We start from the raw sequence: 15,116 nt of genomic DNA, 5'->3' as shown, positions 1-15,116 counted from the left end.
GAGGAAAGAAGTTCAATTTAGGATGCAAATGACAGCAGAGAACCAGGAATCCACAGACATGCAGCACACATACACCTCTTTCAGCACACATATGTACAGAAAATAAACAAAAGTAATAAACCTAAATAAAAATTAACTCAAAGTAGATTGAAATCTTGATTGTATTACTAAGGTCAGGAAGAAATAAATGGTGAGAATTTAATGATTTATTAGTCTGAGCAATAATGTTTGATCTAAGTCCAAAAGGACTGGCAATGAACCAAACAAGAGAGAAGTGATTGTGTCAAAAATAAACAGTGTCTGCTTGAAAACCTACATACAAGTAACACAATAGAGAGTGAAGTGGTGTGTGTGTGTGTGTGCATATATACAAACAATAACAATTAGTGGGGGAAAAAGTCTAGAATATGGAGGAGAATGGGGAGGGATATATTTGATGGTTTGGAAGGAGAATTGCTGTACTTTTATTATAAATTCAAAAAATTAAAATAGGTGAAAAATGTGTGTGTAAGTGTAGCAGTTAATAGAATGGAAAGCTGATCTACAGGACAGGAGAAAAGAGAGGTTGCATATGAGGCCAATGGTTCATACACAAAATGTACACGGAGCAAAAATAATTTAACTCTGTAAAAAGAATTAGCCCAATTCAAAGCAGGCAAAATCAACTGAAGAGAGGCCACTCAAAAGGATTTATAAATGCCCACAGCTGTATTGGAAAGACAAGACTTAACATCACCAATTGTCAAACATATGCATATTAAAAGCGACACATGCCCTCTGTATGCACCTGTTACCATGGCTGTTCACAGCAGATCAAAGACAAGTGCTGGGGAGGATGCAGAGAAAAGGGAATCTTTGTATATATTTAATAGGAAGGTAATTTTAAAGCCATTATGTAAAGTATGGGGCTTCCTCAAAGAGCTAAAAATAGACCTGTCATGTGATGCAGCAGACTCTTGAATAAATGCATGAAGGAAACAACATCAGTATGAAACTGAACTACTTTAGCCTAGGCACTTCTTTTAGCATTGCTCATATTAGAAAATATATAGATGACCTGATTTTTAAAAATGGACTTATTTCATTTTAATTATGTGTGTGTGGGTAGGGAAGGGTGATATACGTATAAGAGCCATGCTCCTGTCGAGACCAGAAAAAGGTGTTAAAGACTCTGGAGCTGGACTTCCAGATATGTGAGCCAGTGGACACAGTGCTGAGAACAGAACTCAAGTCTTCTGCAAGTGCATCTCTCACAGCCTTGAGGTTTCCTTAAATGGTATGTTCACAGTAGAGTACTGTCAGAAGCAAGAAAATTCAGTCAACTTTTAGCACACCAGGAAACTTTGATGGCATTATACTAAATGAAATAATCTAGGCATAGAACTTCAAATATTGCATGTGAGATAGTCTACAGAGAGGGGACTTAAAATTTCAACAAGGAAAATTTGGAGACCAACTATCCTATGACTCTAGCAAGTAAGGTTTTCTTTTTTCTTAGGAGCTCAAGAGTCAGTTCTCTGCATCTGTGAGTTGCCTGAGCTCTTCCTTATCTGCTGTGGATTGCCCTGGTTCTGTTTGTATTTTGATGCTAATTCTGCTTCCTTAAGAAGGGCTGCTCTGAGGAGGAGTGAATCAAGTACTCTAGTGATTCCATGAGAAACTTCTCCCCATTTTAACTGGTCAATAAAGATGGCAGAAGCTAATCACTGGGTGAAGGACAATGTACTGCCTGGTTTTATGTATCAACTTGACACAAGCTGGAGTTATCACTGAGAAAGAAGCTTTAGCTGGGGAAGTGCCTCCATGACATCCAACTGTGGGTCATTTTCTCAATTAGTGATCAAGTGGGAAGGTCCCTTGTGGGTGGTACCATCTCTGGGCTGGTAGTCTTGGGTTCTATAAGAAAGCAAACTGAGCAAGCCAGTGGAAGCAAGCCAGCAAGGAACATCCCTCCATGGCCTCTTCCATGGCCTCTGCATCAGCTCCTGCTTTCTGACCTGCTTGAGTTTCAGTCCTGACTTCCTTTAGTGATGAACATCAAGTGGAAATGTAAGCTGAATAAACCCTTTCCTCCCCAACTGCTTCTTGGTCATGATGTTTGTCCAGGAAGAGAAACCCTGACTAAGACAGACAAGGTGGGATTTCTGAGTCCTAGAAGGAAGAGGAGGAGAGAGGGAGATAGATTTAGACAAGGCTGGGGAGCAGATAGGAAGTAACAGACTTATACCTCTCAGGGACCAATACTTTGTAGCCTCTATAGCAGCCGTGGAGCCTAAGGAGGATGGGGCATGATATTCTTCGCCCAGCCATTGAGTTATCTGGCTAGTTTTAAAATATAAAGGCTGCCTGGTGTTTTCCATCCGTGGAGACACAGGTGGGACAGAGAAAGTGCACTAACTGGGCAGTTGGTAGAGGTTTAGCAAAGCTAGTCATAGGAGCTGGGTGTGATGGCCGTCACTGGCACCAGGCAAGGAGCAAGTAAGTTTGCATTCTAAAATTACATGCAGCATACATCTCTTTCCTGCTCCTTGCTTCCTTTCGAAGTTTAACATGATAGCAAGCAACAACTAGGGCTACCCACTCCCCAGCCCTCCCCATAAGGAAAAATGCAGTCTCTTTCCTTAATTTATGAAATTAATTACTCAGGCAAACAACAGAAAGATGATAATGTGTGATGCTGTAATCAAACACCATTGAGGGTGTATGTAATGATTTAAGCCCCTTTCATCTAGTAATCTTCATTTTATTACTGCCTTCCACAGAAAAAAGGTGAAGGCAGGGGGTGACTAGCCTCTCATTAATTGGGGAGCTGAGGTAGAACAACTGCTATGAGTTTGAGGTCATCCTTTCCTGTACAGTTTGCTGTCATCTTAATTTACAAAAGAGAGAGAGGGAGGGAAGGAGGAAGGGAAGGAGGGAGGGAGGGAGGGAGGGAAGGGAGAGAGAGAGAGAGAGAGAGAGAGAGAGAGAGAGAGAGAGAGAGAGAGAGAGAGAGAGAGAGAGATTAACAAATTAAACAAGGTCAGGAACCTAGCTATCATTAAAATTTCTGCTGTACAACGATGGATTTCTGTTTTCAGATCCCAGCCACCACTTAAACACTTAAGGGTAGAGGTGTTACACCCGTAGTGCTGGGGGAGGGGCTTTCACTGAGACACGGACAAGTGGATTCTTAAAGCTCATTGGCTAGCCATTGTTCCAAAATACATGAGTTTCAGGTTTAGCAAGAGACTCTAAAATTAGATGAAGCATGATTGAGGAAGACACCTAGTGTAAACCTTTGGCCTCCACACTCAGGGAAATCCATGTGTACACTTATACAGCATACATCCAGCTAACAAAGAAATAAAACATTTAGCAACACACACACACACACATTCACTCACATGGAACACCACACCGAATCTAAAAATAAATAACTACAATGAGCCAGTCAAAGAGGATAAAGATGCATCCATAGGAAGTATCCCAATTCTGCAGCCTCAGAAAATCAAGATCCCAATTTCGTGCTGTCGCTTCAATACTGACACTCAGCAGCTATAAAATACTCTCCCTTTTGCCATGTGTGCTGGCACATAGCTTTAATTTTCCTATATTCCCACCACTCAGATAATGGAGCAACGTACCATTAGTTCATAGACTGCTTAGGGGTACATAGTGTTAGTCTGTCTTAAATTCCTCTTCTTTTCATTTTTCAATTCTTTTTGAAAATGGTACCTTATAATTTTTTTTTTGGACTGGATATTTCTATAACTGGATTTTAACTATGCATAGCCTCCTAAAAGTAACTAAACTCAACGAAATCAAAATTCGGATGGTATGAATTTCATATCTAAAGCTATTGGTGTCCACTTTAGCAAAGAGGGTAGTGACAGAACCATTTGTTGAAAAACTTAAATAAAAAAAAATGATACACTCTTGTCAGGGATATTGAGTAGTAAGGGAAAATTTGTGATATTATGGCTTAAATGTATTTTTGATGATTTGTCCCTCTAAGTTAGTTTTGGGTTGGACACTGCTTCTCTTTGAAAAGGAAATAAATATGAAAATATCTAACCTAAAGACCCAGGGACATTCCTTGGAATTCTCAGTCTACAGGACAATTGACTCCATAAGAATACAGAGAAACAGCGGGTGGTAGTGGCACACACCTTTAATCCCAGCACTTGGGAGGCAGAGGCAGGTGGATTTCTGAGTTTGAGGCCAGCCTGGTCTACAAAGTGAATTCCAGGACAGCCAGGACTATATAGAGAAACCCTGTCTCAAAAAAACAAAACAAAAACAAAAAAAAAAACCCAAAAACCAAAAAACAAAAACAACAACAACAACAATAAAAAAAGAGAGAAACAACACATAATTCTGTGCTGAAAGGCATTGTTAGAAATACCTGTCTTTTGTGTTAACATGACAAAAAGCACCATTGTTATAATCATATGCACTTAAAATAATATTTTAATATATTTATAATAATATAAATATATAATATTTCACATATTTATTTTGCACATTGAATATTTGGTTTCTAAAGTTAATTTTATTTATTTATTTATTTTATTAGGTATTTTCTTCATTTACATTTCAAATGCTATCTCCAAAGTCCCCTATACCCTCTCCCTCTCCTGCTGCCCAACCCACCCACTCCTGCTTCCTGGCCCTGGCATTCCGCTGTACTGTGGCATATAATCTTCACAAGATCAAGGGCCCTTCCTCCCATTGATGGCCTACTAGGACAAACTCTGCTACATATTCAATTAGAGACACAAGCTCTGGGGGGGGGGCAACTGGTTAGTTCATATTGTTATTCCTCCTAAAGGGTTGCAGACCCCTTTAGCTCCTTGGATACTTTCTATAGCTCCTTCATTGGGCGCCCTAAAGTTAATTTTTAATGTGAGTGTGCAGACTAGAGAGATGTCTCAGTAGGCTAAGAGAGTATATTACTTAGGGAGAGGACCCTATGTTCTTTCCAATCACACACCTTGGCTAGCAGCTCAATACTATCTGTAGCTGTAGCTCCAAGGCATCTAATACCTTCTCCTGGATAGCACAGGCATGGGTACTCATGTGAACGATGTCCCCACTCCTGACACAGAAACACATAATGAAAAAATCATAATCATAAGTCTTTAAAAATAAAAATAAAAGGCATTTAGCAAAATAGATGTATTTAACAAAAAAGTCAGGGCCCATAGCTCATGTCTATAACCTATAGTAGTAATTAAGCCTGAGGCAAGAGAACTATTGTGAGTTTGCTAAGAGCCTGGGCTACAAAGTGAGTTACAAACTGATCATGGGAAAAGTGTGAGAGACCCTGTCTCAAGAGATAAAATGTGGTGAAACTATTGACCTGAATAACTTTCACTATTCTTAACAGGGATAAAAAATTTTGTATTTGGTCAATTGTGGAAGGTACATACAAGTACAAAGTTGAATGCACCTTTTCCAGTCTCATATATGGTTCAGTTCTACCAGGGTTCACAGGGAAGACCTGTTACAAATTACCCAAAGCAGAAAACAGTGCCCAGGCAATGAATGAAACACCAGAAAACTTTGTGAAAAGAGCCACAGTGCAGGCCATGACATTGAAAGTTGCACAGAACAGCCCAGACCACACCAAGAAGAGACATGTGAGTAAATAGGTCAGGAACATTTCTGGCACACTGGGACACTCTTCCAGGCATACATAAGATAACCTAATTAAAAACAAACTTTCCTTCAGGCAATTATCCAGTTTCACTGCTCTGGGGAATATATCCAGATGCTAAATTTCCACAGTCTTGAGACTCAGAAGGGACAAGAAAAGATCTTCCAGGAAAGTGTGCAAAATAATGGTGTAGTAACCAAGAATACAGAGTACAGGGAATAATAAACGCAAATAAGGAGAGAGATGAAGAAAAGAGTATTAGGAAAGAAAAGATAGAATTTATTTTATTATACTCTATCATTTGCTCAATAAATTAAAAATGATAAGCTATACCTTATGGAGAATCTGATGGCTACAGACTTCTCAGCCTTCTTACTCTTGCACTCTCACAACCCATTCTTCCCTGATGTCCCTTGAGCCATAGAAGCAGAAGCCATGATGTGATGGAACAACAAAAAAGACTATACATATATAAACTATAAATGCATACATATCTACATACACACCACACAAATGCATAGCATGTACACACACACACAAAGCATGAACACAGGTATGTACACACACACACAACTAAACTCACATGTATAAATGAATGTATATAGAAATGCACATGTTGACATGGAAATAGAAAAGAGATAACCAGAAAAGAGAATGGAGATTATCAGGAAAGGGCACTGATAAATTATGTGAAGTAGTGACACACTAAAACAAAACAAAAAAATCAAGGGGAAATGCTTTGAACAATAAATGGTTTATTATGTAAATGAGAGATGCATATTACTTGAAGTTGGGAAATACCACTTAGAAAAATGTTGAGAAAGGATTGTCTCTGAAGGCTCTGCCTGCATCTTAGGCACATGCAGAAATGGATCACAAGGATGGTGAAAGTATTCCAGTTGTATATAGGTTTCACTTCTAGTTCAATGTTTTAGACATTTACAAAGATTCACTTTCACTGTCACTGTCCTATAGATACTCTTCCATAATATTAAACTCCTAAGTATCATTTTTTTTCTAAAAATCCCAAGGCTATATAGACTATTTGCCTAACAAATATTAAACAATCATAAAAATATATTGTGGGAAAAGCTTCAAATTTGTATCAGATTACTGATGAAATATATTATCAATAAGTGAAACTTATACATGATTCCAACCAAAACATCTTTTGAAGACAGGGGTATTGACACCTCCATCTAAAGCAGAAGTCCTCAGTCTGTGGGCCACAACCCCCTAGGGGTCAAGTAACCCTTTCCCTGGGGTCACCTAAGGCCATTAGAAAACACAGATATTTACATTATGAATCATAACAGTTGCAAAATTACAGTTATGAAGTAGCAATGAAAATAATTTTATGGTTGGAGGTCACCATAACATGAGGAACTGTATTAGAGGATTGCAGCATTGGGAAGGTTGAGGAGCACTGGTCTAGACTGATTTTCAGAATTTTTGAAGGTAGAGATGATGAAGTCTCCCTGTAAACAAGAAGGAAGGTGTGTACATAGTCTCATAGAAAATGAAAGACATCCTCTTTCTCTAATAAAGATTTCCGTGTAAAACAAAAGGTCAAATTGCTTGTTGCCCATTATATTTTGGAAGACTCCCAGGGGGAAATTTTTCCCTGTGATGTAACCCCTTGAATGTGGAAGCATATATTCATGTGATTCTCTTGGAATAAAACGGTTAAAAGCTAAAATTAGTATGTCCCTGCCAATAACAACATAATTCTCTTACTATAAGTAAGTACATTTATCATGAAGTATATTAGAGCAAAATCTTATCTGAAGGGACTTGAGTCACATCTGTTAAATTCCATGGCTGACTCCATTGCACTCTCCTTCCTGAAAGGTGCACATTTCTTCTTTATTTCTTCTCTACAGCTATTGATCATGCTATCTTTCCTGGCCCTCTCGAATCCTGATTCCATTCACCTCACCATGGCATAGTAATGCCCAACAATACCAATTATCTATCACTAATGAAACCGAGGAAATTATTGTTGTCTTCCCTATTGAACAACTCAGAAACCTAGGACAGCTGAGTCTTACAAAACATCTGAACAGAACATCTGAAAATACTATATCTCTGCAGCCAAAGCAGGGTATCATGTAAAAAAAGTAAACATGGAAGCAGACATTAAGAACCCTATTAAGGCTGAGGGTTAGGTTGTTTATGGTTGTTTTGTTTTTCCACTAATTTCTTTATTCACTTTACATTCCGATCACAGCCTACCACCTAGTTCCACCCTTATTAATTCCTTCCTCATTTACCCCCTCCTCTTCTGATCAGAGAAGCAGAGTCTCCAGTTGGGTACCACTCTGCACTGAGATATCAAGTCCCAGCAGGACTAAGTTCATCTTATCCTACTGAGATCCAACCAGGCAATCTAGGTAGAGGAAGGTGATCCAAATGCAGGTAAAAGATGCAGGCAACAGAGGCAGACAACAGAAGCAGAGACAGCCTCCATTCCAATTGTTGGAGTACCCACATAAAGACCAAGCTCGACATCTGCTACAAATATGTAGGAGGCCTAGGTCCAGCCCATGCATACTCTTTGGTTAGTGGTCGGTCTCTGTGAGCATCCATGAGTTCAGGTTAGTTGACTCTTTAGGTCTTCTTGTGCTGTACTTAACTCTCTTGGCTTGCTCAATCCAATCACCCACACTTCCACAAGACACCTGAGCATCACCTAATGTTTAGTTGTGGGTCTCTGCATCTGTTTCCATCCTCTGCTGGATGAAGCCCCTCATGACACCACCCTGCTAAGCTCCTGTCTAGAAGCATAGCAAAGTGTTATTAATAGTGCCAGGGGTTACTTATGATCTTATTAGTCAGTCTTGAAAAATACCTAAGGAATGATATTTTGAAATTTTCCTACTTTTAGAGTTTTAAATATTTCTAAAACCAACCTCTGAATAATTTTTTTTGAAATCTCTATAACTTTGGATCCTAAGGTACCATATGGTAAAATGATTAATGTTAATAAGAATTAACATCTCAGACTCTTCTTGGGGTGGTACAGTTCCGGCTTGTCGCTGGAGTTGTCTTATGAGAGCTTCAAGTGCTTATCACTATTGCCATTACAATCTTTGTTCGTATTAAATGACACAGTTCATTTGTTGTGTCCATTGAGTGACTGCAGTTGCTCATTAAAAAATGATTAAAAAACTGATTTCCTTAACTTTATAATTTCACTTGTTCTGAGAATTCTGAATCATGAAATATATCAGGAGTTTAATATGAGGAGCAAAGAATAGACAGTGAAAGCTTAAAAGGTGCTTCTTTAGCAGAAGACGCAAGGAACTTAAGGAGAGACCTGTCTGTGCCTCCAAGAACATGAGATGAGAAGAGGTTACCAATATTGTGAAAGCAACACAGTGGAGCAAAATATGGCCCAATATGCAAGGCTGTGAAATACATACTGAAAGTCTATTAAACAAAGATCTGCTTAAATAAGGTGCTCTGTCTTTTTGTCTGTCATCTCTTTAGACTTCATTTTTAATTTTAAGTGTGTGTGTGTGTGCGCGCGCGCGTGCGTGCATTTGTGTGTGTTTGAATGTGGATATGTTCATTTGTGTTCAGATGCTCACAGAGGCCAGAGAGGACATCTGATGCCATAGTGAAAGAATAAGAAAGAGAAAGGATATTGTAACTTAGAAGAGAAGGATCATACTTTATAAAACTTTATTGTGGAGCATGGCTTGAATTTCAGATATTTTCAGGCATCAGTGGCTTGGTTTTGTTGATTCCTATCTATAACTTGAATAATCTTAATTTCCATAAAATATGTTCAGAGAAGCATTTAGACCTGAAGTCCTTACAGATGGTGTTGGTTGCTGAATAGGGAAATTAACCAAGTGGGAATGATCTACAAACAAACAGGAAAGAGTTCCCAGGTTGAAAGTTCTTTCACATGTGTGTTATATGAGTTCTAATTGAACCCCAGAAAGTCTCAATCAGATAGAATGAACATTCCTTGAGTATGGACAGAACCTACAAAAACTAAGGAATATAAACTCTCAATGATGCTATATCCTACATAAAATGAAATTCTGGAAGACGAAATGGTCATCAGTATTCAACTGACATTGATTTCATGAAAATGGAGATGTTGGGTGACTTTGGAATGAATCCATTCTTGCTATGAGATCTTTTTAAAAGTAGATCTCCTCTGGTTGGCAGTGTGAGGAAGCATACATTCAAAAGAGCAAAAGAAAACATTGTCTCAGAAGATGGAAAGAAGTGAGTTCAGTGCCCCACCAGAATGAGAGTAGGAATTTATCACAAAGCAGTAATAAAACGATGCACACAGTTGCTAGCAGTTGCTGTAAGAATATATGGGGCATAGGCTAGAATCACTAGTCTATGGAGTCATAAATACTTTCTCTAAATATCAAGGTCTAAAAATCACAAACTTATTTCAAAAAATTTATTTCTTTAATTTTTATATATGTGTATGAATTTGTATGTTTGTACACATATGTACAGGTTACCATGTAGACAAGAAGAGGCCATTGGATCCCCTGGATTTGGAGTTACTTTAGGTTATGAGCTGCCTGATACAGATACTAGGAACTTAAGTTGAGTCTTCTTCAAGAACAGCACATAGTCTTAATTGCTAAGCCATTTCCTCAGCCCTTCAAAGTCTTGACTGAAAGATTCTAAGTCTTGTACAGTTGTATCCTAATGCTACTTGAGTGCATGATTTAGGAAAAGAAGAAATATACTTTTTCTTGGTGTATTCTTTAACTTAAAAAGAAAAATATATATTACTTCCAGGGAAATTCAATACAAAATTCAACCAACTAGCAGAATCCAAAGGTGGGCCAGCAGATGCAATGAAGAAAAGTATGAGTGTGCATGAAAGCTATATTTTACAAGATGAATTATAATCTTTATTGGCCATAAAGCTCACTGAAGAGAAGGGCAGCAGCATAGACTTTCTGTTTGTGTGACAGATGAAGTGTTTCTAAGCAGTTTAGGAAGAAGAGGGAGGTCAAGACATGAGTAAGTATGTTGCATGGGCAGCTGACATCTGGAGAAATGTATAACACAGTCTGAATATTAATCTGTAAGTGGTAAAGTTTGGACAAAAAAGTATGTGGTACGAAGTTCAAGAGAAAAATAGAAGAGAGGAAATATCAGAATAGAAAAAAATGTGTTTAGCCTTTTCTTATATAGTACCATTGTAGAGACATCACCTAAATTGTCTAGATTGTAAACTACTTTGCTTGTTGTCTCAAGCAGATGTGTGCCCTGTTGTGTGTGGCTGCTCTAGGCCCCACAGATTGTCCTGTTCTAGGGTCACACATCTGGTTTGGGTGCTCCTGTTGCCCTCCCTCGCTCATTGACTATCTTGAGTTCCTGGAAGGGCTTTTTTTTTTTTTTTTTTTTTTTTGGTCAGGGACAAGGAAACTAGAAATATGGGTGCTGTTATGCAACAAAATAATTTTTTCTTCATTGAGAAGTTTCCCAACTGTGAGTATGAAGAGTTCATCACCTGTGATCATTCCCATGATGTCCCAGAAAGGCATGACTCCTATTGCGTGAATTTCTGTACCCTATCTGTGCCAAAAGAAAGTCTTTTGAACTCCTTGTCCCTCCCTTTGATCATTTGTCACGATCATTATGCCCTATCCTGTTGCATATAAAAGGCCTACCATTATGTAGCCAGGTAGTATTCATTATTCCTAGCTGACAGGTAAGAGTGCTTACAAGAGGTAAGCTATTATACTTCAATCTCGGGATATTATACAGATGTTCTAGAAGTACTAGTCTATCAGTGGAGGCCCAAATTGCTTTTAAATTACTAGACTTATATATTTGTAAAGTGTCAAGAGAAAAATTTAAGTATATGGGGATACAAGGGAGCCTTCTCACACTAAGAACTCAAGAGGCAGGAGGACTTGTGCAGGATCAAGTTTGCTGAGTTCACCTTTCCTAAAGTTTTGTTATTGGTGTTCTTAAATAGAAATTATTGATTTGGAATTTAAATCGAAGACTGTCTGCTGATCAGCATGGCTCAGAACAATGTATACCTTATCCTGTTCTTATACCTGATGTTCCCGTCATACAGCCAAGGTAAGCTTGTTGAGCCATGACCCTTATAGACATGAAGGCTTTGCTCCATCCATATATATGCTTATGGATTTGGAAAAGGAATGGTAAACATTGTAGGGCAACCAGTATTTTTATTGCTTCAATGATCACAGACCTTCCCAACCACCAGAGAATTTGAGGTGGACTTTTAAATTATTCCTTATTCACAACAACTGATATTTTTATTTGATCTGGTAAATGTAGACTTTATTAATGTGCGATGGGTTGAATGCAAAGAATATAAAATCATGGAGAATCTCATGCAGGAAAAGCTATAAAATATACAAAAAGTGTAAGAGCTTCAGAAAAATAGGGGAACAACTGTGAAGAAATAGTCTCAGGAACTAATAGTGAGGCTTTGTCTCAAGGAAAGAAAGCCTGGAAGAGACAAGCAAGAATGGAGGAATGTAGAACAGTCAGTCACTCTATTGGCTGTGTTACATCTTTGCATACCTACAGAAGAGATGACAATGGTTATCTCTTCCTCCAGGCTTTGTTGCATCCTCATCATCTCCTTCACTTTCCTCTCCTTTCCTAGGCCAGGTAGCTGAAGAAGACCTTCCTTCTGCCAAAATCAACTGCCCAGAGGGTGCCAACGCCTATGGTTCCTACTGTTATTATCTAATTGAAGACCGTTTGACCTGGGGGGAGGCTGATGTAAGTGAAGAGTAATATATGATGATGGGAGGTATCTGAAGATAGAGACACTTACTGTTACCTAGTGGTTTCATATGATAGGGCAGATCACAAATTTTTCCCATCACCAACCTAATTTTTTCCCTTTGACTTTTATTTTGAATCTTCCCAGAAGGGACCTTGGTGCTGAATCACAGTATCATCATGAACATATTTCTGCACTGTCCCTTTTCTCATACACTCCTTAGGAAGACTAGTATATTGTTCAAAACTCCCTTCTCCATTGAATAACCTATTTTCTGCCTGAACCTCCACAGCTCTTTTGCCAGAACATGAATGCAGGCCATCTGGTGTCAATACTCAGCCAGGCTGAGAGCAACTTTGTGGCCTCACTGGTTAAGGAGAGTGGTACCTCAGCTACCAATGTCTGGACTGGACTTCATGACCCTAAAAATGTGAGTTATTGATCTTTTTACCACCTCATAATCAGGTGAAGGAGAAGTGGGAAAACCAACTTTAGCCTGTGAAAACCCACCTTTACAACTCTCATAGAAAAGCAATATGTTTTGTGGATGCCAGAACATATGGACATGTTGTGGTTCACTGAAGGTGGATTTAGAGATAGCTGGGGTTCAACTTCTTTATAGTTTCATGCATTCATTGTCAATTTACTTTATTACATGTGTAGCATTTCTTATATTCAGATGATAATTTATTATTTATCTTGATGATTTATGAGTTAGAATAGAATCCTCTAATGACAGAGAAAATAATTTATTGCTTGTTTTGGCAAATCTGACGTTATAATAACCCATTTAATACATCTAGTAGTTTGGTGAACTAGGCAAGGTTTAAGCATCAAGAAAGAGACTCTAGAAATGGTTTTCTGTGATAAATGTTTATGGGTTTTGTAAAATTCCGAGTAATTACTTGGTCTTGTGAAAATTATATGCCCTAGTACAGGGGAATGCCAGGGCCAGGAAGCAGGAGTGGGTGGGTTAGGGAGCAGGGTGGGAGGAGGGTATAGGGGACTTTCGGAGAGGAAACTAGGAAACGGAATAGCATTTGAAATGTAGATGAAGAAAATACCTAATAAAAAGACAAAAAAAATTGTAAAGGATAGGAGTAAAATAATAATAATTTTAAAAAAAGAAATAATTGATTAGTTCAATTTGGGGGAATTGTGTTGGCTTTTTAGCATTTTGAGAGTTAAATAAATCTTCTCCTCCCCCCCAAAAAAATTAAAAACAAAAAATAAGAATAATTACTTCTCTAAAGGAGAATGGAAGGAGTTGAATAACTGAGGAAAGAACAAGTACAAAAACAAAACAAAAACAAAAAAAGTCATTATGATTTGCAATGGGACTCTGACATTTATTTTTTTATTTCTATACTTGGTCTCTTTCTGAATATGCACATGGTCCAGGTACTTCTGCCACTTTGAGTGACATTGTCTCAATTTGACTTTTTCACTATAGAACCGTCGTTGGCACTGGAGCAGTGGCTCCCTATTTCTCTTCAAGTCATGGGCCACTGGAGCTCCGAGCACTGCCAACCGTGGTTATTGTGTATCACTGACTTCAAACACAGGTATGAAGCAGAGTCTCACATTGTTGTTGGTTTCTGCTCAGCTCTGGGGATGTACCTGAGACTGCTGATAGAGGAAAAGTTATTTATGCAAGACATAGAAGTGTCTCCCTTTATTTTTTGTCCCAAGGAGTCTTGGAACTAGGTGAGACCACATTTTCTCCAGCTGATATTTTTTTTTCATTGACTTGTAGCATACAAAAAATGGAAGGATGAAAACTGTGAGGCACAGTACTCCTTTGTCTGCAAGTTCAAAGCCTAAAGTCACCTGAAGAACAGATGTGCAGAACTCTGTTACTATATATTATAAATGAAAGAAGACCATCTATCTGCAAAATAAATACTCTTTCCTGTAATAACTTACAACAGACTTGCAGTATGTTTTTCTCTTGTGTTTTTCACTGAAAATAATTTTCATATAGGATATTCTAATCATGGTTTCCCTGCTCATATCCACCAAGAACTTCACCATCTCTCCAACAATTTGACTCCATGCATTCTTTCTTTTTTTTTTTGTTTTTTTTTGTTTGTTTTTTCGAGACAGGGTTTTTCTGTATAGTCCTGGCTGTCCTGGAACTCACTTTGTAGACCAGGCTGGCCTCAAACTCAGAAATCCGCCTGCCTCTGCCTCCCGAGTGCAGAGAGCATTAAAAAAAAATAATACCAAGCAGAACAACAACAACAACAAAAGACCCAAGCAAACTAATATAAAACAAAACATACAAAGAAAGTGTACTAAAAAATACAAAGAAAGCAGAGAGCAAGAGACACTTACAAACAATAAAACCCTACAATTAATGAATAGATGGTAGACAGACAATCAGAAAACATAATATTTGGGGTATTTTTATCTACTCCATTTTTAAAAACCATGATGTAATGAAGATAATATTTAGTTCCCAATTGTCCTTTCTTTTGCATTCATTATGTGCAGTTGCCAATGGCTGAGTACCTAGGATGAAAGGGATTCTAGCATGTCAAACTTGCTCTAGTATAGCTTGCTCTGGTGTAGCCAGTGTTATAACTGTATCCTTCATGAATCGTTTTTGCCTTTGCTTGTGATAAATTTAAAGTGCAGGTACTCCTTGAATTTACTTAGACTGTAATTTTTAGAAACTGTTAGATTGTCAGCTCATGAATGACATAGGTA

The 15,116-nt window shown here is 38.2% G+C and overlaps 1 protein-coding gene across 1 annotated transcript; it reads left to right on the top strand.

The window, feature by feature from the left end:
- The first annotated feature begins 11,643 nt into the window (after nucleotides 1-11,643).
- Nucleotides 11,644-14,228, top strand: LOC110297009 (lithostathine-2). The gene is made up of 5 exons (XM_021165814.2): nucleotides 11,644-11,725; nucleotides 12,282-12,400; nucleotides 12,697-12,834; nucleotides 13,858-13,969; nucleotides 14,161-14,228. The coding sequence occupies exons 1-5, from the start codon at nucleotides 11,662-11,664 to the stop codon at nucleotides 14,226-14,228; spliced, it is 501 nt and encodes a 166-aa protein (XP_021021473.1). The 5' UTR covers nucleotides 11,644-11,661.
- The last annotated feature ends 888 nt before the right edge of the window (nucleotides 14,229-15,116 follow it).

Source organism: Mus caroli, unplaced genomic scaffold (genome assembly GCF_978045245.1).
Source record: "Mus caroli unplaced genomic scaffold, Mus_caroli_1 scaffold_7, whole genome shotgun sequence".
NCBI lineage: Eukaryota > Metazoa > Chordata > Mammalia > Rodentia > Muridae > Mus > Mus caroli.
Note: the sequence above shows the minus strand (reverse complement) of the source record. Positions and strands in the feature narration are given on the sequence as shown.